The 27,948-nt window shown below is 46.7% G+C and overlaps 1 protein-coding gene across 4 annotated transcripts in view; it reads left to right on the plus strand.

The window, feature by feature from the left end:
* The window catches only part of ADAMTS3 (ADAM metallopeptidase with thrombospondin type 1 motif 3), a 133,509-nt gene that overhangs the window by 72,800 nt on the left and 32,761 nt on the right, over nt 1–27,948 (plus strand). For all 4 annotated transcript variants that reach the window (XM_075089955.1, XM_075089957.1, XM_075089954.1 and 1 more), the window contains one exon: nt 24,012–24,211. In XM_075089955.1, the coding sequence (XP_074946056.1) occupies nt 24,012–24,211 (200 nt within the window). The remainder of the gene's footprint in view (nt 1–24,011; nt 24,212–27,948) is intronic.

Here is a 27,948-nt window from a genome sequence, read left to right on the forward strand (position 1 = left end):
CCTCTTTTTGTCATATTTATAGTCAGGCCCATTGTATATTCCATGGAAAATTCTTCCTAAATCTTCTCCCGTCTCAGGTTACTCTTTTTTTTATTATTATTATTTTTTCGCCGTCTCTGTTAGCTTTCCACCAGACTGGAGGGCTCATTAAAGCATACTGTACAGGAAATCGAGAGAGGCGCAAGAATGGGACCCTGCTCGCCAAATGGGGAAAGTTGGCAACTGTCCTCAAACAGGGAAATTCCTTGGCTTCGAGGAGCAGCTTCGTAGAGAGAGCGCGCTATTGAGGAGGCACCCGGGGCACGGAACGCGGCTTGGAATGCCGTTCCGCGAATAGATGGCGTTTTTGGATACTCACACGTTGCAGCGAGGTTCCATCAGTAACGTTCAGATGTTGTACTCAAATTAATTGGAATGTAAGAGGTGGACGTTTACAGTTTTAGCTGACCGGTCTTGAGATCAAACTGCGAGCGTCAGGAAGGAGGAGATCAGTTCTGGGCGTAAAGAAGGTAATGGCCTGCGTAACGATCGCCTACAGAAGGTGTTCCCAGCAGGCTTCACCTCCGATGTCAGGCAGCACGGGCAGAGCAGAAACAAACCTCTCCGAAAAAACTCTCTCTCCTTAGTTACCGCTTTTTCAAGCAAACGTAAATGGCACCATCTTTCAGGCCAGAAAGAGATGGAGGTCGGAATGGGAGAATTTATGACACTCTGCTATTTTGGACGGGATTGGGATGGGGAGAAGGAGAGGGGAATGATCAAAATATCCTGTGTGGAAACACTGCGAGTTATATTCATAACACATCTGTGCGAGGTGCAGTCAAGGTTGGCTCACTAATAGGAATTTGGTGAGATGGAAAGAAATAAAAAAAAAAAAGTCCTTCTTTGTATAAGAGTCTGTATGAAAAAAGGAAAGTATCGAAGGGTAATGAATCCATAATGAAATAACTTCTGTTGCAGTGGCTGAGGGCATGGTGTTTTGGGCCTTGCAGGCGGCTTTCTTCCCCTCCCTGAAAGGAAGCAGGAAAGCTACTGTGGGATTTCTGTCCGGTTTGCAAACCAGTTTTGTGGTGACAGTCAAAATTAAAGCTCTTAAGCTGCATATTGCCTGGGTTCTTCACTGGAAACGCTGTGACGTCAGTATGTATGTCTCATCAAACTGTATGGTTTTTACAAGTATATCACACTTGGGTCACATTGTATATAATTATAGCCAGAGCTGTGGGTGGGAGAGGTTCTGCTTCACAAGGAATTGTGAGATTTGAGAACTGGCTTTCAGTTCAGGACTGCTCCCTCCCCCTTCCAGCCCTTCCAGTTCTGAATTTCTCGCTTACAGAAAGTGTGTGACTAGGAGACAGGAGAGGCTTTGACTGACTTGATGTGATTTCACAAAATCTATGGTAGCGTGTGCGTGTGACGTGGAATATTATTTTGCTATGAAGAATCAGAATTTGTCAACCCAGAACGGTTATATGGAATATATTTCTAATCCCCTACTTAGATTAATTTTTTTATTAAAAAAATACTTGATCTTCATTATTCCAGCCAGTTCTTGTGTACAATTTAGTTAAAAAATGAAGCGTTTCAGCCTGAGATAGGTTTGAAGGCCAAATGGAACAGTCCTCAAAACCTTAGTTTTATGTACTTTAATACCTAAACATTGTAATCTAACATCCCTGTCTGATTGTAGTGTGTATATGTGTGTTTGTACAATACATCCAATGGTGCTCTTTAAGAAAGATGACCTGTATGTATAGTTTCCCGCTCAGAGGGCGGTGAGGGTGTGCGGTGTTTACTAGAGGATGAGATGTTGGCGGTTGGGGTGTTGAAATGCATCACTCAGTATCTTAGATAACCCCCGCACGTAGCCTCGACCCAAATGCAGCAGGAGTCTTCGCGTTGCAGTCACGGGGCTTTAGATTAGATCCACGATCTTATGTGTTTGCCCAGAGTTTGCTGGGGACTTTCAAGTAGAAATTGCCACGCTAAACGTTGAGGAACCATTTTTCAGTTGCTGGGAAAACTTTGCCAAGATCATCCTCGGTTGCCATCTGTCGGGGTACGCGCATAGAGCGGGCAGCTTTGCATCCTTCAGCAGCCTGTCACGCGTGCAGACTCCTACCCAAACCCCGGCTCCTGGTGCTGCCTGGCACTTGGTTGCTAGCGCTGGGGGAACCCTGCCCTGGACTCGCGGCGCGATCGCTGCAGGCGCATGGGCTCATCGAAAGGCCAGTCTCCAAAAAACAGGCTTTCTAATGTCACAGGGTTGGAATCCGCTTAGTGACAAGCGAACAATTAAGGACAATTACGCTTTCAGCTACGTTAACGAGTAAACGGGCAGCAAGACATTGGAAGGAAATGACCCGTTGTTGAACACACGCGTAATTTGTGGCTCATGGCATCGTTGGAAGGGTGTTTGAAGTTCTCTTTGCTTTGGTAATATGGACTGCATAAATATTTACCCACGTTTGTTTTCCAGTTTTACACACTCAGTTATTCCTTTTATGTGACTGAAACCCGTGAATTCCGTTCTTCTCTCTCCTTTCAATGCTTATCTCTGCATAAGCCATCTGAGGGCTGAGCCTGCCCATTATGTTCGCAGCCTTGGCTTTAGTCTGCGCCGGTGGCCGTGTGAGGGAGGCACGCCTGGAGTCGCGAAGCGAGCGCTGTTCCCTGAAACCTCCTCTGGAAAAAATACTCTCTGGGGCGGGGTGGCGACTGGTGGAGCAGCGGCACGTCGAGCTTCGGGAGATGAAGTTCACTGGAGAGGCAGGAAAGCGCTCATCGCTGGCCTGGAGTTGCCCAGCGCAGTGACTGTGCACCAAACACTGTCTCAAAAGTATTTATAGATTTAATTGGAAAGCACGTAAGAAGCGACAAAGATCGGGCGAGACAGATGTTTAAGGAACCTCTTTAATGCACTTCCCATGTCATCGTTTCATAGCTTCTGCCAAGTGGATGTTATGTCTTCCTCTTGTCTTTTCTGTCTTTTTAATGAATTAATAACTTAATTAGCAGTTTTTATCTGTGGCAGTAATGCTCCAACACTTGAACTTTGCCAGAGAGGAGAGCTCTTCAGTCGAGTGCTTCGCTATATATTGCTCTTAAAATGACTGTTTCTTATTCGCGACAGCTTGAGCGAAGCACTTGAAAACACGGTTTGACGTGTTCACCCGCGTGTGCTGAGGTGACGCCGGTCGGTGGGCAGGTTCCCTCTTAAAATCTGATCTCGAGAAGGCATTAGCCAAGGCACGGTGCTTGCTTATGCTGCTCTTGTCCATGTTAGCGTGCTTGAGGAGGAGAACATCTTTTTCAGCATTTAGGTTAACTCTTTTCTCCTTTCAGCTTTACCAGCTCAGCTGAATGATTTTCTCTCTCTTGTTTTCCCTTAGAAATGAAGCTGAATTCTTCTCATTAAATTCACTGACACAAAAAATAAGTCTAAATCTCAAGATTTAGTGAAAGTTGAAAATCTTCATTCAGCAATTGAATTTTTGAAGCAACTGACAGTCGAAAAACAATATTCAGTGAGATGAAAGTGAAAAATTACTGGTCAAACAGTGTTTTTTGCTAATCTAAATTGGGATATGATTGCTCCTGCAGCTGCTGGATAGCTATTGTAGGATATCACATAATTTACCTCATTCCCTTCTGTAAGCAGTGTTTTGTTGAAATGCCACCACCAAATATTTCTTCTGAAACAAAATCTGGTGTTTAATAATACGCAGAAATGCTCATTTATTGTGACCGATGCCTTCCATATATGACCTAACCTACCAAAGCTATTCTTTTACAGACACGTCAGCCTTCCTGGACGAAAGGAAGACAAGTGTCATGTCTGTGCAGCCAGGTCAGTAACAGCTCATACCTGGGCATACTAAAAAACCAGCAAGCCCGGCCCTGTGTCTGCTGCAACCACATCAGAAGAGAGGCTGGAGATGCTGAATAATTTTGCCTTTTACACCTGTAAAGAGGTTCATTCGGTTTAGAAGGGAAAGAGGCCCAGCTGTTCCTTCTGTTACACCTCTTCTGTGGACAGACGCGAACGTATGAGAACCAGAAAGAACTTATTTCAGTCCCAATAAATTCAGAAATCTTCATTCATTCCTTTATGTGCAAAGCTCCTAGCTTTGGCGTTTTGACCGAGCTTCATCTCTTCCCTCCTCCACTTCGCATTTGTCCGTTTAGACTTCAGGTGTTTCATTCTATCAGGCCAAACATCCGCTCCGGCCGGTGTCCCCCGGCTGTATCGCCCAGGTTTCAGAGCTCCTTGTACGCGATCAGCGGCACATCGGAGGAAGGCTGCTAAGGCAGCAGGGAGTGCCGAACTCTCAGCATTAATGAGTCATTAATGGTAGTGTGTGGTGGTAGTGGTCTGCTCAGACCCCTGGGTGTTCAGGGGAGCTCAGAGCAGTGCAAGTCAGCGAGAATTGTATTAGTGTCTCTTCCCTTACACAGAAAAAAAACCAAATTTAAAGTACCTTTTTGGGTTTTCCAGTGTGTTGCCATCAAAATGTTCTCGTACTTCGGCGTTTTTAAAGTAGCAGGTTACCATGCCCCACCTCTTCACAACTCACATTTTTTCCTTGGATTTTTACGATGTGTTTTTGCTGTTGGTAATTACATTAATGGAAAAGCTTAGCTGCGTGAGCTTTAGCTCTTCACAGCCTTCCTCTCCAGCTGGATAGCAATTTTGGCTCAGACTGTGCTAGTAATGCATAGCCCCTCAGCTGGAAGCTCTTTAGCAAGGGAGCCGTCCCTTCTGCTTCTCCGTAGGCAAGAGACCTCAAAAGCTGTCCTGGAAAAGGGCAAAGAGTGTGTCCTGAGCAGGTGAGAGAGCCTTCCCCTCGCATGGATCAGACTGTCGGGCCTCCACTACGGGGGTTTTATGGCATTTGTGGAGCTGGTCCACAGCACAGATTTTAAGATACTTATTTTTAGGGGAACCATTGAATTGCACGTCGGTGGCGTACAGAAATCCTTCCGCAGTAGTTACCAGGCTTCCCACCTTGCATCAGCAAGAGCAAGGGAGAGTCAGTTGTCTATTTACTACTGCTCTGCTTTTAGCAAGGCACAGCTCCCTGCTCCACCTAATCCCGTATCAAACGGAGCTGTGTTCTGTCTTGATGCCTTGCTGCTCTGACTGGGCAGCGTAGTAGGCTTTGCAGACCTTCAGAGGCTTAAGGCAGATAAAGCGATGATTAAGAGTGTAATTGTTGTTGACAGTAGATGGTGAGCTGCTCAGTAAAGGTAATGGCTGTGGCTCAGAGTACAGATGGGCACAGGCCGTGCCACGCTCCTGTTACACGTTTACCATAGCAATAGCGGGTTCCACATGTTTAGAAACAAATTCCTTTCACAGCATTTAAAACTGTGTAACTGCACATAATGCATCTCTCCCTTCGTCAAAGGGAAACGAACAACCAACGTTGTATTTCAGTATCCAACAAACCAGAAGGTGGAAGAGCCCCTTTGATGAGAGAAAATGATACCTAAGGAAAAAACAGTGAAGAAAATCTGTGCTGAGAAGAATTTTGTTAAGCTTTTATGATTACGAAACCGTTCTTTTCCTGGTTTTTGCTTTTCCTCTTTCCCTTGCCACCCCCTGGGAGGTCCGAAGTAGCAGTGGTAGTCAGCCCTGGCACGCCCACCCCTGGCCTTTGCATGGATGTGTTCCCAGGTTAGCTTTGAAAGTGTACAAGAAAGCTCAACGTGTCAGAGTTGAAATAAAACCAAACAAATGTCGTTTCGACTAACACAGGTGGCATCCAACAATGAACAGCCAGCTGTGACTGCTTCAAGAAGGTTGCAATCTGTCCGGAAAGGTCTCGTGTCCCCTCATCTGGCCAGACCGTGGAGGGACATTGTGAGCTGCCTTTAGGGACAGTAACTGTAAACATCCTGGACAATAGCGTTCCTTACGACAAATTCACTAACAAAGCTAAGTAGTGAGAAATACTCTTTTGAATGGATCCAGGGAACTTTTACTCCGCTGGGGAGATGGTTACTAAAAACCCTGGATGCAAAGATGTCTATAAACAAAGGATGACCAGCAAGGAAAATATGAGCCAATGCTGACATGATGACCTCATCCTAGAAACTAATTCACCTTTTCTGTTATGGAAGAATAGCAGGTGGTGAACTGGAGGTTAGCAGAAGCTTTCCTCTCTAAGGAGAAATGTTTTTTACGAGGGTCATTGGTGGCACACCTCTGTCCAAGAATGGAAAGGCAGATGATGTGGTCAATTTTAAATGTTCAGTGACCCTAGGGGTATTTCTGGAGCTAGGCAGTACAAGCTTTTTGATATAAGTTCTGTGGTGTTAAATGTGTTTATATATGCAGGGACTTGTAAAGTGTGACTTTGATAGCTTGCTTCGAGCTATGTTTTCTGCTGCGGTTATTCCTGTTTTTACTGATAGTTTTTGGGGACTGTTCTCCTGCTGTCCACCTCCCTCAGCCCCCTGCTTTGACGTTGGCGCGGTCTTTGGTTTTTAACCTTCCCTTAAAGATCAGCTGTGGCCAGAAGCCAGCTGTGTGGTGGGTCTGTTTCCTCTTCTAGTGACATGTAGAGTTCTAGGCTGGCTTACGGATGCATCCTGGTATCGAGGTGTGGGATGAGGAAATAATCTTCCTCTAAGACACATGACAGTTATGACTTTTAGTCCTACCTGAAGCTCACTGGGAAGAGCCCTCTGTCCCCTGGTGCCCACTGGTGCGTACACGTGCTGTTTCCTGGGACTGTTCTGAATTAGGTGTCCCTCTCGTGCTCGCCCTGGGCTGCGGACGACTGACCATAGGGCTCCCGCCAGCCCCCTCCAGCCCCCTTCTCCCAAATAGGAAGCTTCGCTCTTTCTGTGCTTTCCAACAGCTGACAGGAGCTGGCTCAGATGCCTGTGAGGGAGGAATCCAAACCATGACTGAAACAACTTTGAGACCTTATTATAACAACTTCGTTAATGAGCACTGGGGGGGCTCAACTTCCTTGAGCACTAAAAATTCATAATACTTATCTGCTACTGAAAATATCCATTTAAAGAGTTTAGGCCCTGGAACTTCTCTGAAGCCTTTAGGGATCTCAGGGAAGCAGCCCAAAAACGCAAACTCAACCCATCCAACATTTCTTCTCCCAGCAAGTTCTGAGTTAGCAAATAAATTACGAATGCAACCCATGTTTGTAAAATGTGGTGGACTTTAAAGGTACCCCCCTTTCTGACTTGCCCTCTCCTTTTATAATGCATCATTCAAATTATGAATCCAAGGACTCCTTAAGTGTTCCTCTCTGTGAAATGAAAATTATTTTCACATTGATTTATTGATACATGAAGGCATGAGTACTTTTGGGGTAGTTAATGCAGAGCTCTCTGATGTTCCCAGGAGAGTGTCTGACTTCGGAATTCACGCACTCTGCGCTCTTACTAGCTGGAAACTTCGGAAGCAAAGGGCTGGCCACTCTGAGCTGTAACAGCTAAGAGAGTCCTCACGTGCCCAAACATGGGTTTAGTTCCAGCAGACCAGGTATCCAGGTATGCATTTCAGCAGCGGACCAGCCTGGAAATTGTCGCTGACTTACTTTTTCTCATCCACAAACTGAATGCCAGAGCCTCTAAAGATGCTTTTTCCGTCCTTTTAGACATTGATACATCTGATGGCTTTGCAAAATGTGTCTTTTTTTCTGTGTTATTTTTCATCTTTTACTACAGCTGTGTTTAAAGGGCTCACTTCGTGACTGGTTTTAGTGTTGCGTATAAAGGCACAGTTCTGGTCTTGGGCTTGTTTGGGCTGTACAGGCATTACACGAAGCCATGTCGTTTGTCTGCAGTTATGGCACGAGCTGTCATGCCAATACACTTCTTCGGTATTTAACCGAAGAACTTGGTAGGGAAGTATGGGGAAGTAGGAAAGGAATGGGTTTGCTTGCTTTATGTGGATCTAATGTGTGACCCACAAACTTCGGCTCTTTATCCTGTAACTGCCAGCATAAGGGATCAGCCAGGTCTCTTAAAGAGCCAGACCCAAATGCTCAGGTTTTCTTAATGTATAAAAATAAATTACAGCCCTTACCTGATAGGATGTTCTCATGCTATTAAAGCGCAAAAACTTCAATTTATTATTGACCAGGGTCATAAATGTAACTCGCCCCACTAATCTGGAGAGAAAAAAAAAAGGTAGATTTATCACATATTGGTTTATCAACAGTATCCTAATTCATGGTAAAAAGCCTCAGACGATGCAGAGATCTTTCCTGTCTGCCTCTCTTACCCACCTCCACTTCCATCTCTTGTTCTTGAGTTGTTTATGCAAGCTATATATGCCAGCTCCTGCGCGCCATACTCCAGCGTGCGCTGGAGCTTAGCCAAGGCCATACGTTAGCAGCAAAGCACACTGAGAAAATCCACACGTGTATTCACTCGTCGTTCTCTGATGAAGGAAACAAAAATGAACTGTCCCCACTCCTAGGAGTAATTGTTGTGGGGTTTGTTGATCGATAAATGTCTTCTTTAGTCAGAGCTTCCTTTTTTTGAAAGCAGGAGTTTGTTGCTAAGCTGTTAAACAGGGGAGTTACTTTTCTGGAAGGTGGCTGGAAGGACCCTGCTTTTCGCTTCTGGAAGGTGGGAGAGCCTTTCTCCACAAGCAGTCTGTTCCGTAGCTGCTGCGTTTCTGTGCCCAGGCACCACAGCCGTGCCGCTCTTTCGGGTTATCGTTACACGCAGGCAGAAGAAAACGCTTCCTGTGTCGACCCAAACCAATTAAAATTTGTCGTTAATCTAATTAATGGTTTAAAAATCAAAATGCAGCAGTTATTTCTAGTGCAGTAGCAGTGCTGCTATCACGTGTAATTCATATTCCCTAATTATTTAACAAATGCAGCTGGAACTGATAGGCACCAACTTGCGAATACGTGCCCCTTCCCTGGCTGTTTGGCCCCGCCGTGCTGTGCCTTGTGGCAGCGGGTTCTCGCTGGCCCAAGTTCCTCACCTGCCGCCTTCTGCTCCTCGACGGTGGGGCTTTGTCCTTGGTCTGCTCAGCGTGGTCGACACGGGCCGTCAGGCAGTCTGTTTCTAACTCTTCTTTCCTACTGCCGGTAGCGTTACGCCGTGATTCGGTAGTTTCGTCAGCTCTTTTCCTGTGTGTAGCGTAACTCCTTCTGGTCGTACAGCACAAAGGGAAGCTACCGCTAAAGCACGGTACGCAGCAGTCTCCAGACTGTCGGCTAAGTTGACTGTTACGGCTGGGCAAGCCGGGCAGCAGTCACCTGTCCATGGGCAATGCCTTGTTACAGCTAAAACCAAGCTAAAAATAAGGTCAGGAGGAGATGAGCCAGGGCAAGGCCGGACAAGTCCTGTGGGCCGTGTTAAGCTAATGCAGAGCTGTGATCTAGTATTAGTGGTGGCAAGGCAAGGTGTTACTGCATTCCTTAGGCCATGGGGCTATACGGAAAGTAGGCTGTGATTTGTTACTCTCTGTTACTTCTCTTTGCTACAGTAGTGGATGTGGAGAGTGTCCTTCCCGTGCTCTTAAGCTTTTGATCATCAAAGTAGAAGCCAATAGTCCCGGAGCAAAGGGTGGCAGCATGTTCAAAACGCGCTCAGTTTGATCCTGAGACTTACTCATCATCTTTTTGACAGTCATCCACTAAACCGAGGGTATCTGAGATGACTTGTGTTTAAAATCTCACTGCACCTGTGGCACTTCCTCAAGTCCATCTGAGAACCTGACAAGTGCCTCGCGGGAGCCTTTGCCGCACTTCTTGCGGCAGAGTGGTGACAGCTGGTTTTACTTAAAGCTATAAAACGTATTGAAGGAGTTTGCAGCGTGCGTAAAAACCAAACCAGTTTGTACCGTGTCAGGACTATGGAAGGAAGGTCTTCAGAGAAATGATCTCACAGGCACTCTTTGGTGTAGATCTGGCACATGCTGTGGGTTTCATTCTTTTCTAAAAACAGCTCCTGTCTTTCAAAGTTGGTGTGCCTCAGACATATGCCTCCTGCTTGCTTTACATTAACCAGACTCACTCTGGCTCTGGAAGTTAAGGGCTATAGATTTATTCAGTAACTCCGATCTCCAGTGATTTACAAGAGCGCTGTGCCTGCTAACGCCCCTCACCCAGGTATGTTTTCTAGCTGCTTCTTATCTGGGTGTGACTGTATGATTGTATGTGTTAGAACCTCACAGCGACATTTTCGCTTCCAGCAATATTTCTCGCTTCCTTCTAAGACCTAGAGCGTGGCAAGTTCGTAGAGAAATCTAAAAGCGCTTTCACCGTGAATCAGCTGAATGCAGAACTGTTGCAAAGGGAACTATCTATCCTCTTAGTGTGCCAGGTGCCAGTAAGCTCGTATTCTCCAGTAGTGAGGACCCTGGAACTGGCAGAAGTTCCTCTTTTGCTTTTTGTGTTACCAGTTTCTGGTCATGGGGTGGAAAAAGAACGGTTAATAGTTAGCCCAAATTCAGACATTTAATTATAGTTTCCGTAATCACATTTAAATTCTGGCTTTGTTTTGTGTATGTTTGCTGCCAGGTAAGGATAACCTTCAGTTCTAGAAAACCCTCATGCGAGGTAGGGAGGTGATGACAAGAAAATTAGGGGGTGAAATTCTAGCCATTTCCATTGGAAAAGTTTATCCTGAGTTGGCTCTAAGCATATTCAAATATATACAGAATTATGCCTTTGATGGTTCTACGTGGCTTCCTAAGTGTGCTGTTGGCATCGATCCGTCATGTAAATGAGTGCTAAGAACTGTTTTCACTGATGATGCATGGAAGGGAAGAGTCCTTCCCGTTATACCAGAGCAAAGCTGGCTCTGCAGAGCCAGCACGGAATATAGTGCAGGAAATCTTCCATCCTTCCCAGAATTACTCTGCAGCTAGGATTGCTAAAGAACCAGAGAAACACATTTTATGGAAGCAGTCAGCACTTCAAAATATTTTCATCTCTCTTTTAAGTCTAACAACAAAGAAAGATAATGTTTGTGTTTGTGGCCCATTGAGCTCATGCATTTGATGAGTAATCCTGCAACCCAGAGATCCAGACCTTCCTTTAATCCCTGTTTGTTTGTTATTCTCCCAGCCACTGTCACTCTAAGGGTCCTACTGAAGAGAATATAAACAGAGCTAATTCTCTAAGCTGTAACTTGCCTTATCAGCTCAGGAGGGTGAAAGATATCCAGGCTGCATATGAAGTCACAAGCCTTTTTTTCTCCTCTCTTTTCTTAATTCCTCAGTGTGGTTAAGCTACTGTGAAAGTGGAGTTGTGTCTGAACTTAATTGCAGCTGGTTTTATTTCACAGAATATTTCATCAGAGCAGAGTCAGCGTTACCTTGCAAATGCAGGCAGTCCTGCTGTAGGCTGGGAGGTCCTTCCTCCATTTTGGTGGAGTTTCTTCTTCCCAGGCTTCGCCTGCAGCCTCTTTGCTGCATCACCACAGCTCTAACAGCAAGTCACTCATCAGATGACTGGTCACATTAGCTCTTTCCTCCTTAGCCCATCTCTAACACCAGTCAAGCACTGGAGCAGGGACTGGACTCAGTGATCCTTGCAGGTCCCTTCCAGCTGAGGACCTTCTATGATTCTATGAAATAACCTGTAGCAACTTGGAAGGAATCTCATAGGTGACTGATGAAGAACAAACACTGAGGGGGAGGCAGGAGGGTATTTCTCCAAAAATCTTGATTACATCTCTGATGTCATATCCCTGACCCTCAAGGGAGACCTTCAAAAAAAGATGAGCCTGGAAAAGAAAAGGTCATAATCTTACTAGGTAAAAAAACTCATGCCCTCAATAGAATACTGGTTCTGTGGCACATTTTAACCCCTCGCTGCCAATCCTTATTGTCCTAAAGCTCTAAAATTACCTATCAGGACATGCTCTAGCATCTTTGTTCTCTGCTAATCGCAGAATCCCAGACTGGTGGGGACTGGAAGGGCCCTCTGGAGCTCATCCCGTCCCACCCCCTGCCTGAGCAGGCACCCCCAGAGCAGGGGCACAGGGCCGCGTCCAGGCGGGGGGTGAATGTCTCCAGGGAAGGGACCCCACAGCCCCTCTGGGCAGCCTGTGCCCCTGCTCGGGCACCCGCACAGGGAAGGGGTTTGTCCTCATGTTCAGGTGGAACTTCCCGTGTTCCAGCTTGTGCCCGTGGCCCCTTGGCCTGGCGTTGGGCACCGCTGAAAAGAGCCCAGCCCCATCCCCCTGACACCCACCCTTCAGATATTTTTAAGTATTGATGAGATCCCCCCTCAGCCTCCTCTTCTCCAGGCTGAACAGACCCAGGTCTCTCAGCCTTTTCTCATAAGGGAGATGCTTCAGCCCCAGAGCATCTTCATAGCTCTCCACGGGACTTGCTCAAGCAGTTCCCTGTCCTTCTTAAACGGGGGAGCCCAGAACTGGATGCAGTACTCCTGAATATCTTCAGTTAGTATTTTAAACACTGCATTATTTAGTCTGTCAAGTGATGCCTATGTTTGTTTAGGTTTTCAGTATTTTCAGACTACTTCTGTGGTTGTGCTGTGTGACAAGCTTCTCTTTTGGCCTTTCACAGTCCCTGTGGCTACCATCACGTGAAGATTACTTTCTAGAAACATACTTAGCCCTTAGCTCAGTTAGATTTTGACAGGCAAGTAAGTTCATAATCTTTTTAAGATAAACGTATTTTTCAAAGCTCAAAATGGTATACATTCTCTGTTTAAACTGTTTAAACCTAAAACTGTTCACAAACTACAACGCGTGTTCAAGTGATGGAAGCACTTCCTTCTCTTTAGGATTCTCTGTGGGTTCCTGTTAGAGCGTAGGTGCGGATAGATAGGTGAGGATCTGACCCGTCGTCCCCTCCCTGCGATAGCAGCCATGTAATCCCTTTCAGAAGCAGCCCTGGGAGGAGGAGAGGGTGCAGACGGCTCCTGGGCTGGGCTGCCCGGCGAGCTGGGGCTGCACCAGCGAGAAACATCACCCACAGCCCTGCATTTAGATGAGAACCCCAGGGGGGAAATAGGAGCAAACGCAGGACTGCTCGCTCAAACAGTGTTCCCAGTGTCATTGGCTTCAGCGGGAGCTGTATGGTTTTCTGTGGGTTTTAATTTCACTTCTGAATTTAATGTGATTTCTGTTAAAAAGTAGCCAAAAAGCCTGGAGGAATTATGCATCTGAAGATGTGCTTACTGTGGGGCCGCAGTTCTCACATGGGAGGCATGGCTTCTACACTGGTTTTCTCTGCCTGATGGTGCCAGTGAAAGGAATAGGGTGTTACGAACTTCAGGTTCTGGTTTTTGTGTGAAATGTGCTGATGTTTGTGTGCAGGTCTTCAGGTTCATCACAGTGCAAACATCACTGTGGAAAGTTGCACATAGAGCCTTGCAGACTGTTTTTTTTTTTAATAGAAAAAGTTTGCATCTGGGAGGTTCCAGTTTTCTTCACCAGCCACGCAGTGCCGTGCATCTCGGTGCCTCTGTCATTCATGCTCATGAAGAAAAAGGCTGGTGCTTTTCTAAGGCTTTTCCACCCCTGTCCCTTTTCCACCCACGCTCGCCATGATGCTGAGAGCAGCTCCGTAAAGTAGGAGACACTGAAATCTCACCCTGTGTTCCTCCTTAGCCGCGAGGATCCTAGCAATCGCTAACGCTCCGTCATCATTTCAGCAGGACTTTCAACAAGCAAGCTAAATACCTGGCTCCCGCCGCAGTTTGTGGCGGATGCTTTCGGAGCCCTGCCGGACTGGTGCGGGCCAGGGCTGGCTGGCTGTGGTACCAGCTTCCCGCTGGGTTTGTTGGGAAGCAGACCAGCAGTCGCACACCCAGGTCATATTCTGATAGCTTGGTTTTTTTGCTATGCCTTTCGGCCTTTTGCTAACTAATTTATGGCGGTCTTCAGAGAGGAGGAGGAACGACTTGTGGTTTGTTCTGGGTTTTTTTGGTTTGGTTTTTATTAATGCTCAAGTGATTGTTCCATCTCTCTTGAGGGAAAGGTTAAATCTGATTTTCTCCTCTGTGTAACTGCACTGTGTTTCTGCAGAACAACTGGCTTGCTTTGTGTTACCAAAATTTCTTACTTATTGTGAAACATCCCAGAGAGACACCTTGGAGGGTTCCCAGTGGCTTCTGGAAACGCTTAACAGACAGAGCCCTTAATGTACAGTGAAACATAGAGTGAAACCATCTATTTTTATGGCTGTCTTGCTTGATCAGCGTTGCTTCAGATACAAACTCTGCCTTTCGCTCAGCCCTCCCAAAAAAATAACCCAAGCAGATGTTTTGGCAACACTTAAGCAAAGAGTAACGACGAACCCGCGCACGCATTCCATCAGAGGCAACACCACCATGGAGGAACCGCATTTCAGAGGCCAGATGGCAAGTCCCGCTGTCGGTGTTTTGTGTGGGAAGGGGGCATTCGGGGCAGTGACGCTTAAGTAAAGGCCAGGTTCTTATCATGCCACCAAGGCTGTCGCGGTACTGTTAGAAAGTCATTCTGACGCTTCTGGAGTAAAAGACAATTTCATGCAATTCTTCAAGAAAAGATAAGGGAGAATGCTTAACTCATAGAAGATTTATTTTTTTCCTTTCTTTTTTTTTTTTTGAAGGACCTAATAAATCAAAGCACACAAGTTTCAGCACATCCCAGAACCTAATGAGAACATCCTGTCATAATATTTTCCACTTGACAACCTGGGTGGTTTCTTTTGCAAGCACTGATCCCTCGTAATTAGGCAATAGAAGCAGCGCCACAAAAATTCTGCATATATGCAGTTCCTGGGGAAATAAGCTAGAAGTCTGTTGGAACTGGTGGGAATCAGTGTCTGACCTACATGATTCTTCCTTTCTTCCCTGGCTTTTCAGAAGGCGCACTTCAAAATAAGCCTTAGCAGGCACACATCAGGGGCTTTCGCAGACTTGCTGAAGTACATATATCAACGTTTTTCTTTTAATTAAGCAGCCTGCGTTTCTCATATGGGTTTTTGGCAAAAGCTCCGCAGAAGCTAACAGGTACTCTTGTGCTGCTGCTGAAGTGTGGGGGGGCCAGCTGCCAAAGCATCTGGCCATCCACTCCTGGTAGCTTCTTGTTCCACATCTAAAGGGCCAGATATTTAGAAGGCATCAACATCTCAAATTGTTCTTTAAAGATAGTTAGTAAAGAACAACTGAAACAGCGACGTGTGTTGTGGAACTGTTAAAAATGCACCGTAATACTTGAAACTCTTCTAAATCTGTCTGAGTTCCGTGGGCGCGTTCAAATGGTAGATGAGCTTTTTGTATGAAGCAGGTTGCTGAGGACCTTTGACAACCTGATCTGCATTCAGCATAGATAAAATCTGGATTAAATGTCAGTCTTTGGCTTTAAGAAGCTTGAAGCTACAGAATAACTTTATCACGACAGCTTTTTAATGTCTTGAGGACAGTCGTGTTTATGAGTGCTGTACGGGCCCCTGGGAAGGGGGAGGCAAGGAACATGTGAGTGTGTGGTAATAACGTCAGATACAGGGCTTATGGAGAAGGTGTCTCAGAAATGTTCGACAAGAAAACAAGAGGTAACAGTCACAACTCAGAACACGGAGAATTGGGGTAGATACTAGGGAAAAATGGTTCACTGGGATGGTGGTTTCCTGGATTGGGGCCCAGAGAGGCGCTGAGACCTCCATCCACCGAGAGTTTCAAAGCAGCCAGGATGAGTCTCTGGGCAGCCTGCTGTAACCTTGAGTTTGGCCCTGCTTTGGGAGGTCTCCAGAGGGCCCATGCAGCCCCGGTGCTTCCATCAGTCAATCTCATTCTAAGAGCAAGGTGGGAAAAGGTCATTTTCAGCTAGTTTCTTCAATTAGTGATCCCTGTTTCTACCCTTATTCAGTTTTTTTGACCTGTTCATCAAAGACATTGATGGCCTTCCTGCAGAGTCAGCTGGAAGCTGTAAGTGGCTGACTTCTCTGGAAAGGGTGTGAGATGTCGTCACCCAGCCTGGCCGCCGACAGCCCCGAGTCCCAAGGCCCATCCAGATGACCTGCGAAATACCAGAATCAGCCCGTTACCTCTATGCAGTTTGTGCCAGATGTGTTCTCTGTAGAGAATTCTGTGTTACAAAGGGAACTATCCTCAAAAGCAGAATTCTTTGGGGTACCTTCACTGTTTACTTCACATCTCGTGCTTTGCAAAATGAGCAAGGCTGCCTTCAAGGGTTCTAAACATTATCTTCAGGGTATAATAGAGCCACTGCTGCCACCAGCTGCCTTTCCGAAGGGAGCCGTCCTTTTCTCCTCACCCTTCTTGCGTTTGATTGCAAGAGGAGCTTACAGCTCATTTTTTGTGTCCCGTAATTTCTCTAGTCGCTGTCCTAGATGCAGATGCACAGAAGTTCAACAAAATAAAATAAATAGACTACGCTCTGTAGGAGTCTGAAATATCTGAGCATTAAGACTGGAGAAAAGGGCAGGGGAAAATGTAGCGAGAATGCCTGTCTCCACCCTGGTAACACAGGTTTTGAGAGCTGAAGAAAATACAGAGCTTCAAGGAACTATAACTAGGAGAGAAAGCAATCATGGAAACTCACATTCATCCGGTGGTTAACAAGTAGGAGAATGTGCAACGGCTGCTTAGTGCAGCTTTAGGAGTGACATTATAAGTTGGCCTAGTTTCCTTTCTTTGAAAATAGCATAATGGAATTTTTTAGTCGCTACAGAATACAGCCGTCCTTGGGGACACTTTATACATTAACACACTCGTTAAGAAGGGACGTACATTGATCTCAATTTGTTCCAAACTGACTTTTCATTATTTTCATTTTGACCTAGCGAAGTTGTGGAGCCTCCCCAGACACCGCTGCCAGCTGTATTTTCAGGAAAAGGCTAAATTAGGCAACCGAATGCTTGCTTCTTCTAAATTTGTCGGTGGCTCATAATCTTTTGCCAAAAAGAAACTCTAGCTTATGGCTGGCTCGGTGACGTCATCCCGCTCCTAGAAAGCCTGCATGTGTGGCCTGCATACCTGCTGCGCGGCCGTGCCTCGGTGCCGGGGCGCAGCCCTAGCTCTCCCAGCTACGGGCAGCTCACCCGGCCGGGCTCACACGCCGGCCTTGCGGGCAGCTCTGCCAGCGCGCCCCGACATACAGCTGCCCTCCGCCGGCACCGCTGCCGGGTCGTCACCCGGCTCGGAAGAACCTCGCTCGCATGCTTGCAACCCGGCCATCTCCTTTCTGTCTTCGCTCGTGCTTCCTTTCTCTCCGCGGATCTGATGCCTGTTGATCAGCTTGCATGCTTGTACTTAGGATCCTTCCTGCAATGCAATTCCTCCTTCTCCCTTCGGTCTTTTTCTCAGGAGACAGTAGAACACGATTCCTAGTACGAACGTGGGTATTAATTAGGAATTAAATTAATTAGGAACTAAACCTGTGCCTAACCGACTCCGGCCGCCATAAGTCAAGGCAGCCCTGCCCACCGAATCTGTTGCTTTCCAGCCCTGCGGATGCAGGCGTGTGGCTGCAGGGGTAAGGGGAGCCAGGCTTCTCTCCAGCTAGCGGTCAGCGCTTGGGAGTGGAGCATGAGTCACATCTTGCTCTGCCGCTGATTCGAGGCATCTTCCTTTCTGCACGCTAATGAATTTGAAGCGCTTGTCTGCTAGCTCAGACATCTGTTGAGGTGAGAAAAGCGCCTCCGAAAGAGACACAGGAAAAGGTGTAAGTCTTTAGGCCACAAGTGCAGCAGCTGTTGTATCGATTCAGCAGGATTAGTTGAACGCAGATGTCCTGTCTGTGAGTCTGGCGTCCTTGAGAGGCATCCCCTCGCTCTTGAGCGCGTGGTGCGGCTTTGAGTAAATGAGCACCTCGACAATGGGCAGGTTTATAGTTACACTGCATTAATCTCCGCCTTATACTCACAGCTGTAAAGCTCAGAGCCTCTGTGTTCTCTTCTCTGCTGGGTTTTCTTAGACACAAGGGAAGCAGTCAGGGACTAAGCAAGGCGCCAGGCTGTAGCCATCTGATTCTGAAGCGAACCCCATTGTTGCTGCTGCAGAGCAGTTCCTGACCTGTCTCACCTGCTATACGGCTAGCTGAGGTCCCCGAGGGTCTCCAGTGCCCACTCAGAAGGAGCGAAGGGCCAATACGTCCCACTCAGCTCAGTGACACTAGTGAAATGTGTCCAAAGGAAGGATGCAATGCCAGATAGACCCTGTTATTCCTTAAGCAATAGGCACATATGAAGAGTATATATACAGCGAGATATATGGATATATAAGGGATGCTGCTGGTATCAGTGGCATTGTATCACAAAGTTCAGCCCACATATTTTAAAAATATAGAATAAGTTTGTAAGAATCTTCTGTGCGGGAAATGCTTAGGGTTCTCTTTAGACGTACAGAGGTTTGGTTGATGGCAACATTCATGAAATTAGACTTGGCAGATCGCGGCTTTATTTAATAGTAGGGGAAGAACTGTAGTTTCATTCTTTTAAAGTTACGCTCTAGGAAGGATGCATGCTGTAACCCAGAATATCTTTTTTTCTTACTTTTAATACAGGAAAGCATCGAGGTGGGGTACTGTTATGCCTGATTTTTGACATAGATGTTTATGTTAAGAGTTCATTGTTCCTGAAACAGGATTTAGAAGGGAGGCAGACTTTATTGGTCTGCAGAGGGGTATGGCTTTTAGAATACGCACGTCTGGGTTCGCAGGGAGGCTCTGTAGATATACTTATGCCTGACAGAAACCTACCGTCTGATTCCAGCAGCGCGGTTCCAAGTCTCTAGAGGTGGCACAAGGCGAGGTTAGCAGCCGTGGTTTTCAGCGAAATACAATGACAGAGCGTGTGGGGGAGGTTTCCTTCTGGTGCGTCTCTGTTCCATTTCCACGACTTCATCTGCTACACGCACAAAACTCCTCCTGCCTTTTCTTGGCAGAGGAACCCCAGCGGGACTGGAGGAAGATGTTGTTCTTTGCTCCCCTCATTTTTGCTAGCTGATGCGTGGTAGACAGGCTTTGATGTGTGCTGTGGGAAAAAAGAAGAAAAATACACACCTGCACACGTGCATCCGATGCCGTATGTTTTGTCTTCCTACCCAAATGTTTGCATAACCGTTTCACTTGGAGAAAGAGCATGGACTAATCTTTTTCTGACAGGTAAGATCGTGGTGTAAAAGACGCAGGTAACGCGTGAAATAACAAAGGAAGAGATAACGAACCAGCTAATTCCAGAATAAGATTAGGAAGGATTAGTGTGTCTAGCACAAATCCACGACAGACAGATGAGTTTCCTCTGCGTATAACAGAGGATGTTGCCTTTCAGCGACAGCCAGCTCTCTTTGCTGGGTAGGCATTGTAGATTAACCTGCAAAGAACCTTTGTCTTCAAATGATTAATTTAAATAATTCACACCAGTCAACGTTGCTGTGATCTCTTCCCACCCACAGGAAGGGGGTCGTTTCTCCCGCTTTCGCTTGTGTCTGAATTACTTGCTCTGTGCTCTAGAGAGGAGTTTTATAAGGGAAGATTGATTTCTCCATCACCTGGTGACAGCAGCTGCAATATGGAGGTAAGGGAGTGTCCAAAGGCACTCCTGAGACATTTAGCTAGCAGATCTGCAGGACTGCCTACGTGTAAACTATTCATCTCAGCGCTGAAACCACCCCTGGATTTAAATATTTGCAGATGATACGCTTCCTGCGGTGCTGGTGCGCAGTAGAGTGGCGGCAGCTTCAAGCACCTTGGGTTTTCCTAAACCCTGGATGAACATGCAAAGATTATGATGCATTATTCTTGGAGGGCCAATTTTCTTTATAAACCCATTACGTGCAAAGCCTGTAATCATACACAGGGGAGGTTTCTTTACCCTTGCATAACGGTCTCTGGAGGCTTAGCTGTGTCTTGTGCCCTGAGTTCCAGTAGTGTGTGGCACTAGCTGTAGGTAGTGCACATGTGCTAGCGCTGCAGGTGTCTGTCTGTCTGTCCCTGAAAGTCAGCAGGCACGTGCGGGTGTGTGTGAGTGCGCAGTTTGGACTGAAGAAAACAATTTGCATACCTTTTGGCGAGAGGGAGGGTCAAAAGGAAAAGGGTGGTTGCATTTGTTATTTATGGCAATACAGAAAGTCTGCAAAGGTCTTGCCAAGCATAACCAACAGTTTTACTTCTGTATTAACGAAGATGATGTGCAAGAAGCATTCAGGCTCAACTCTTCCCTTCTACTATGAGTACCTCTAAGTACCTACTGAATTAATTGGCTGGAGAACGCTGTCTTCACTGGTTGTAGCACTCATGCTGCAGTAAATAGCTCCCCGCTTTTCCATTTTTTCCATAATGTCTCCTCCTGCTCCAGCATCCATAAATTTTTGAAAGAACTCTGAATTGTAGAGGTTTTGGTGTTCTGAAAAGCTCACCCTTCCAAAGCCAGGAAGCTCTCAGCACAGAAAGGAGATAGAAGATGGTTTTCGCTACAGCTTCACAGTAAACATGGGGGGCTGGCTTTTAATTAGTCTCATTTGCAGCAATGTGATGCATCAACCAGAGGCAAACTGGGCAGCCTTCTGTGGAGCGGATTAGGCAAAATATGCGATGTGTCGGTGTCTGTCTGCCTGGGAAGTTCTGAATTATGTGTCTGTATTTTGTATTTGTAAGAAAAATGATGCCATCTCCTGACCAGAACAACTCATCTGAGGATGGTTTCTGTGCTGCTCAGAAAGGATACCTGCTGATCCCCCTTCCCTGTGCCTCGGCTGAAGCCAGTGAGCACAGAACAAACTTTTTAGTATTAACCAAAATTATTGACGATCAATTATGGTAAATAACTTCAGGTATTTGGAACAGGCTTCAATGCTATGAAAAGGTTCATTGACTCTGTACGCTCTTTCAAAATTTCCACTAGTGCCCTAATACTCAGCTGAATCAGGAGCAGCGGCACGAAGAAATGGATTTAATGACTGGGCTGTAGGAGTGTAGGCATCTTCTCCCTTTGCGCTGCTGCTCTGACATGTCACGCCGTCATCCCTTTGCCGTTGCATTCTATTAAGTGCTTGGCTGTGGATGTGGATTGCAGCGTTTGCAAACAGAGCTATCGTTAGTATGCGTAGCCTGGATTCGATTCTGATTTTCGAAGTCACTTAAGTGCTGGATTATGGAAAAAAGACAGGGGAATCGATCATAGAACTGTAGAACAGTTTGGGTAGGAAGGGACCTTTAAAGGTCACCTGCTCCAACCCCCCTGCAGCGAGCAGGGACATCTTCAACCAGACCAGGCTGCGCAGAGCCCCGTTCAACTTGGCCTGGGATGTTTCCAGGGATGGGGCATCTACACCTCTCTGGGCAACCTGGGCCAGGGCTTCACCACCCTCATCATAAAAACTTTCTTCCTTACATCCAGTCTAAATTTACACTCAAGAGGTGTGGGAAGAGAGGTTGCCAGTGAAGCTGAGGCAAAGAAGTCGCTGAGCACCTCAGCCTTCTCGTCGTTTGTTACCGGTTTGCCAGTCTTGCTCGTCGGTGGGATGGTACCGGGAAGCGTCCCTATACTCTTGCCAGGGTACCTGTCCCTGCTTCTATTCTCGTATATTCTCGTCCTCCTCGTATTACCCTGTGTTTTCTGGACACGGCGTAGCAGTTTATAGTGGGTGCGTTTAGGGAGAGGACCCCACAGCTTCACTTCCCAGCAAGGCATGGGAAAAGGCAACGCACAGACTGAGGCTTGCTAAGTAATGAGTAGCTGACAAGCAGCTCAAATCAGCCTTAAAGTTGTTTTCCGATGTTAGCGTTTCTGTTAAAGAGTAACGTACTTGCACAGCGCCAAGAACAGCAGATAAAAAAAAACTAGCCAGCACCAGGAAAACCGTAGCTCGAGTGGGTACTGCCTAATGTCCTCAGAAGTGCTGGTACATTTCATGGAATACGCTGCATGCCAGCCTGAGTGAAATGGTTGGGTTTTTACCACTGGGCCCAGTCAGGGGGAGGCTTGGGGTTTCTGTGGAAAGAAGTATGCAAGTTGCATTTCAGGAGGTGGGAGGCCTAATGCTTGAAAATGTTTCCAGTATTACTTTTTCTTTTTTTTTTTTTTTCAATTCTTGGCCAAAAATGGTCATTACATTTCTTCCTAGAGAGAGGTTATTTTTTCTTGCTTTGTTGGGATTGCACACTTGAAAAATATTCTGTGGGTGCACGCATGGAAAATATTGGCATATTGAGAATACCCTCTGTGTGCCGAAAGTGGCTACGCATTAGAGAGGGGTGAAAAAGAAGGAATCCTTTCTGACTCGCTCTGCCTGCTCACACGCACACAAAAAAGAGATTCTCCTTTTCACTTGAACCGCAAAACCACCTATTTAAGGAGGGAAGTGACGGCCAAACCGAAGGTGCTGCGCAGCGCAGATAGTTGGTTCTTTCTGAAGTGCTCTCAAGCTATTCCATTCATGCCGCGGGCGCAGCGGTTCGGTGACGTTGCTGGTGTGTTTCCGTTGGACGCTGCGCTCGGCAGCTTTGCCAGCTGCAGCAATTTTTAGAATTGGAGCTTGTCTGTGAATTTCCCGCTTGTGTGCTATCACAGCGTTCGCATTCTTGAGAGCGAGAGGACTTGCGGTTGAATTGTAAAGCTGTTTGCAGACCTGGTCTCTCACCCACAGCGGCGGGCTAAGCTTCTGAAAACAGCTGGGGACAACCTTGCCATTTGATGTGGGGTCTGGGGAGAGTTATTTATGTGTTGCTGTGATACTTAGGAGGGAGAGGCTTCCCAGCTAATTCAGCCAGTAGTTGAGTCTGCTCAAGATGAATTACATTACATGGCCATCCAGCACGTTTTGCAGCGTTGGCCCTGGTCCTGCTGTCCTTCCTCAAGCAAAACTTACATCCAGTTTACTGGGAGTCTTGCCTAAAAACGCGTGAAGGGCCAGTTTGTGTACTCGCAACCTTGGCTTTCGTCAACCCCAGCGCAGAGGAAAAGGGACTGAAAGCTGCGCCATCGTTTGGGGAAATGCCCTGTTACAATATGAGTCAACGCGAGCGGAAGGCAGGAGCGGCCCTCCTTTCTATCCGTTGGATGCTGGTTGCTCTTGCTGGGTTCATAGAGCTGGAAGATCCCTGTGTACTCATGGGCTGTATCGTCTCCTCCTTCTAAATGGAAGAGTGGGGGAACGGGGATGCTCCCTTACTGTTGCAGAGCCAGAGACTCAAGGACAGCCTAGATCCTTGTGAGGACTGCAATATGTAGCTAGCGGTTTACACCTCAAGATGGTCCAAAGAGGTCTCTTTACTGTTGTTTATTGCTTAGAGCCTGTTGGTGTGCAGGCTTAGATGTAGGAAGAACTAAGCAGCCTGCAGCTGTGGCTTTTTTCCTGTCAAAAATCCATGGTGGTGTTTTGCTTTACTGTCCTAAGCGGAAGAAACAGCTTTTGAGTCATTGCAGATATGGGCTATTGAATGCATCCCCTTAAAAGCCAATCCAGAACAGTTCATCTCAACTCTGCCCCTTGACCCATGTCTTCAAGGGACCCTTCTAGTATTCTGTGATAGTCGCAGGAGAGGATATTCCAACACCTACTTTTTAAACAAAGAACTAAACCATCAGTAAGTCAGTCAGAAGTTCTAGCTTAGCTGTTCCAGTGATGGGGGGTGAGGGGGAAACACACAGCACTGCTATCTGAGTTCTTTTCAATGTGAATTGGGCCTGACCACATTACTTTTGAGTGCTAAAGCCTCAAGTTAAGTGTTGTACAGCGTCCCCAGGGAATGCCGAGGCATCCCATGTCCGTGGCATGTTATAAACCATACCTGATGCGTGGCAAAAAAAGGAGGGGGGAAATTCTGCATTAGGAAGTGAAATTTTTGTCCTAAATCTCCATAAGGATTAATCTTGTGCTTGAAATAAGAACTGTGTGACAAATTGTAGAGCCATATGGTTGAATGCATTTTTTCGTTGGGTATCTGGTGATTTCTCCTACCCCTACACCACTAGAATAATCTCTTCAGAGTTCCTGATTTATTTTATCCAAAGAATTGGTGACTCTACAGATGAGGATGTTTCTGAAATGGAATTGGAGTAGATGTTGATGTCTTACTATTTCTTGTAGGGTCTCTTCTCGGTGGCCTCGGAGAGCTGAGTTCCCTGTACAGCAGCGTAGAGCAGCAACTGAACGAAACCCTGAGGCGACGCAGGCACGCGGGAGATGACGACTACAACATCGAGGTGCTGCTAGGGGTGGACGACTCTGTCGTCCGATTCCACGGCAAAGAACATGTGCAAAACTACCTCCTCACCCTCATGAACATCGTGAGTATCTTCCCCAGTGCTGCACCGCTTGTTTTGGAATGTGGAAGGCTTTTGTAATCTCTTGCAGGAGTACCTAAGAGACCATGCTTGATACAAATACGAGCATTTTGTCTGCTGTTGTATAGAGTCCTCTTTTCTCAAGATGTTCCTTTAATTGATCTTTTTTTTGCAGTAGTTTTCTAGGGCACATTCTAGGGTAATTCCAGGAATTTGGAAATAGTTGAAAAACAGCGAGGGGGGAGTTGGTATAAACTTGATCCATTTCTATTAATTCCTAACTTGTCCTGCAACACAGTGCTGAACGAAACCTGGGTAAAGAATAAATATGCAGAGCTAGAAAGCGTTCTGAACACCTAACAGCTCTTTGAAAGAAGGCAAACCTTCTAGCAGTCTGTTCCTTGACTTGAGTGGCAATACCCAGATTTACATAGAACCTGCAAAGGAACAGACAGGCATAGAACTGCTTTATCATGGGGTGTCTTATGGATTTAGCAAGTATTTTTTGTCTACGTACACATTTCTGGCTGTAAAATCAGTGGCGAGATACTACGTTTCAAGATACAGTCTTGACCTGTGCTATCAGACTCTAGGGAAACGCATGTTAAAGAAAAGGACAGTTCACACTGTGCGTTAAAAGTTATATATTATACCAGCACTGAACGCTAGGATTGCTCAAGCTTTTCTGGTTTTTCTAGTTTAGAAATAATCTAAAAATAAAATACATGAAAGGAATGTAAAGCAGATGTATAATCCCTTGCAATGTGTGGCCTTTTCTTATGCATGTAAGTCTAAGACCAATATGGATACATCCTGGAAGCTGTGAGGATCATAAGGTTTTCCAGGGAAGAAAAACAGTGCCCTAAGGACAGACTGTAAGAGGCTAGGCTTACAATTAATGATGATTTGATGAATGTAGTAATGATTCTTGTATTGTTTTTACACTCACCTTTTTATTCCTGGAATAATTTAAAAATGATTCCTTGGGCTTACAGATCATCTTTGTGGCCTTTCTTTATTCTGCGTCACACCAGCCGCCGTCGCTCCTGACCGAGAGAAGGCAATCCTTTCGCTATTGCAATGTATCAGAAACACCTCTCCCCCTCATCCCCCAAACCCCGCTTTGGCTCCCCTTCGTACACAGCATTCCACTTCGGGAGGGACAGCCAATGTGAATAAGTCACATGGTGAATTTGGCCCTCAGTCCTTCTTTTACGGTTAGTTTGTCTGCTTGCGCTGGGGATTTTTTTCTTATGCATTTTCTGCTCTTAACGCCTTCCCTTGGTCCGAACTTCATAGCATTTGACTGCAGTGGCGGGCAGCGAGGGTATGCGTGGGGCTGGCCCACCAGAGGTTAATTGAGGCTCAGTCTTTCACTTAGTTCATTTAAGCCTGACTTACATGAGGTGTGGTGGGTGGGTGACAGGAGCAATCCCCTCGCACCTAATCAGGCCAGTGGAAAATCTGCTCCCAGTGGGTGGATGGAAGAGGTGAGATTGGTGATGCCGTGAAGGGGTGGGAGGGCAGGTAGCAAGAGTCGCTGTTATATACAAGGCTTCTTGGGACAACACCTTTGTGTTAGACCTCACGTGTACACAGATAACAGAGAAATGTCAGAAATGCTGCATTCAGAATGACTGAGGCGTTACTGCTTAGGTACAGAGGAGACCTCTCAAATATTGAGGGGGAAGCAGAGGACCAGGACCAAAGTGTACCCACAGGTATGGCCTCGTTGTCATAAGACCCCAGTGACCTTTTAGATTGTTAAAGCCAGGTCCTTTAAAAAAAGAAAACAAAAAACCTCGGCACAAGGCAGCTTTTGCCTGCCCCAATCCTGTCCCAGTTTTGCAAGTGCACAAACATGCTGAGCATCTTTGAATATCTGCCCCACCTGTTCTAGATCCCAGCATGAGGACCAGCAGTTCAAAAATTTAATCCGTAGAATTGGAGAGGGAAAAAAACTAAATCTAGATTAATTTAAACCAACTGATATCTTTTCCAGCATAAGGCCGAGTAGAATTATAACAACTCTGTGTAGAATTATACCGTGCTATAAATAAGAAGCTCCAGACATACGCACACATTGTAACTGAAAACCGGAATTTAGTCTGCTACATTTACAACCTGGAGCTTGGTTCAGCCTTACGCCTTTCCTACTGTTTCTGTAATTGTGGGCTTGTGTGTGTTTAGGTCACGGTGGTATTTCAGCATGCCAGCGGGGTTGCTCTCGAACAAGAAGCAAATGGATGCTGTAGAATCTTGGTTTGATGAAGAGGGGCAGTTGAGTAATGCCTGTACGTTTGGTTTTTGGAGGCCAAGGCGTTTAATCGTAACTTCCTCCCCTCCTCTGACACGCACACAGAGAGCCTTTGACTGTGGTGTGTTCGGAAGCTGGGTGTGGAGATGTTTGAGGAGGAACAAGCCACCAAACCTGGGCTGCACTCTGGGTCACCTCTGGGAGATGAGTGAATGGACAGCAAGACTTCCGTGGCCATGAATGTACGTCTAGTAGCTGTGTATCTGCGTTGTTAGTAGAAGCTGCTTTTTTAGGCTTGAGGGAATCAGAAAGCACAGGAGCAAGTCTTTGCATGTTCCCAGAAGATCATCAGCCACGGGGACTGCAGCTGCTGCGGTCCAGTCCCCTGCTGACAGCCACAGGCACAGCTCAGCACGGCTGAATTTGCCTGGCAGACGCGAGCCTGACTTGTGTTTCAGGTTTAGGTTTGCATCCAGTGGTGTGAAGGTCCGAGAACTGAACGGTGCGTATCTAAACTTGCATCTTTTACTCTTCCTAAAAACGGGAGGCTCTAGAGGAGAAAGAATTTGTGATGGGCGTCCATGGGGATTTTTGCAAGGCCGATGGTAACTCGCCGAGCCTTGCCTTCCCAAGGAGGGAGGCTGAGGGCACTTTTGCCGTGTGTAATGCAGCATATGCAAGAGAGCTGCAGAGTAGCTTCAAAAGAACAGATATATACGGGCATCATAAGCAACACTATTATGCTCAAGTGCAAAAAAGCAGTGTTAAATCTCATTCATTGAACTCTGTGCCAAGACTGGTTATCCTGGGCACAGTGCCATGCTGACACAGCTATACTGCTCTCGGTGCCAGGGCTGGCTTGCTGGCAACCAAGCGCTGCACGGCCTTGCCATGCCGTTGGGAGCTCCCGGCACGGAGGTTCAGTTTCAGCTAAAGAAATGCCTGAGATGTTTCCCTATACTTAACATTTGCACGTACTCTTGGCTTCAGAAACAGGCTGGAAAACCCAGCGTTAGCAATGCATCTAAAACAGCTGTTAAGGGTCAGCGCTGGAAGTCAGAAGCCCAAATGGGCTCATCTGGTCCAAACCAATGAAATCTAGCGTGGTCCCTAGCTTTTAGGCGAAGCTTTACCGTTACCTCCCAGCGTGAACTGCCAGAGTCACTGCCAGCCTGCCTTCCAGAAGGGCCGAGGGCTAAAATCACCCCTTGGCGAGGGTGTCATTCCCCTGGAGTTGTTTCGGGTAGCTCGGTGACCTGCCCGTCACTGGGCAGTTTCAGCTGAATTCCTTGAGGTGACAGAACCGGCACTTTCGTCAGGTTGCCTTTGCCAGGAGCACATAAGGAGCTGCAGCCTCCACCTCCCGAGCCCCGCCGTAGCGTTGGCGCCGTTCCGGATGCCCAGGGGAGCGTCCCTCAGGGAGCCTGCACGAGTGCAGCGGGAAAGCGAGCAGAGGGAAAACTGGCGGAGGAGTGGGAAACGG

Source organism: Phalacrocorax aristotelis, chromosome 4 (genome assembly GCF_949628215.1).
Source record: "Phalacrocorax aristotelis chromosome 4, bGulAri2.1, whole genome shotgun sequence".
Lineage (NCBI taxonomy): Eukaryota > Metazoa > Chordata > Aves > Suliformes > Phalacrocoracidae > Phalacrocorax > Phalacrocorax aristotelis.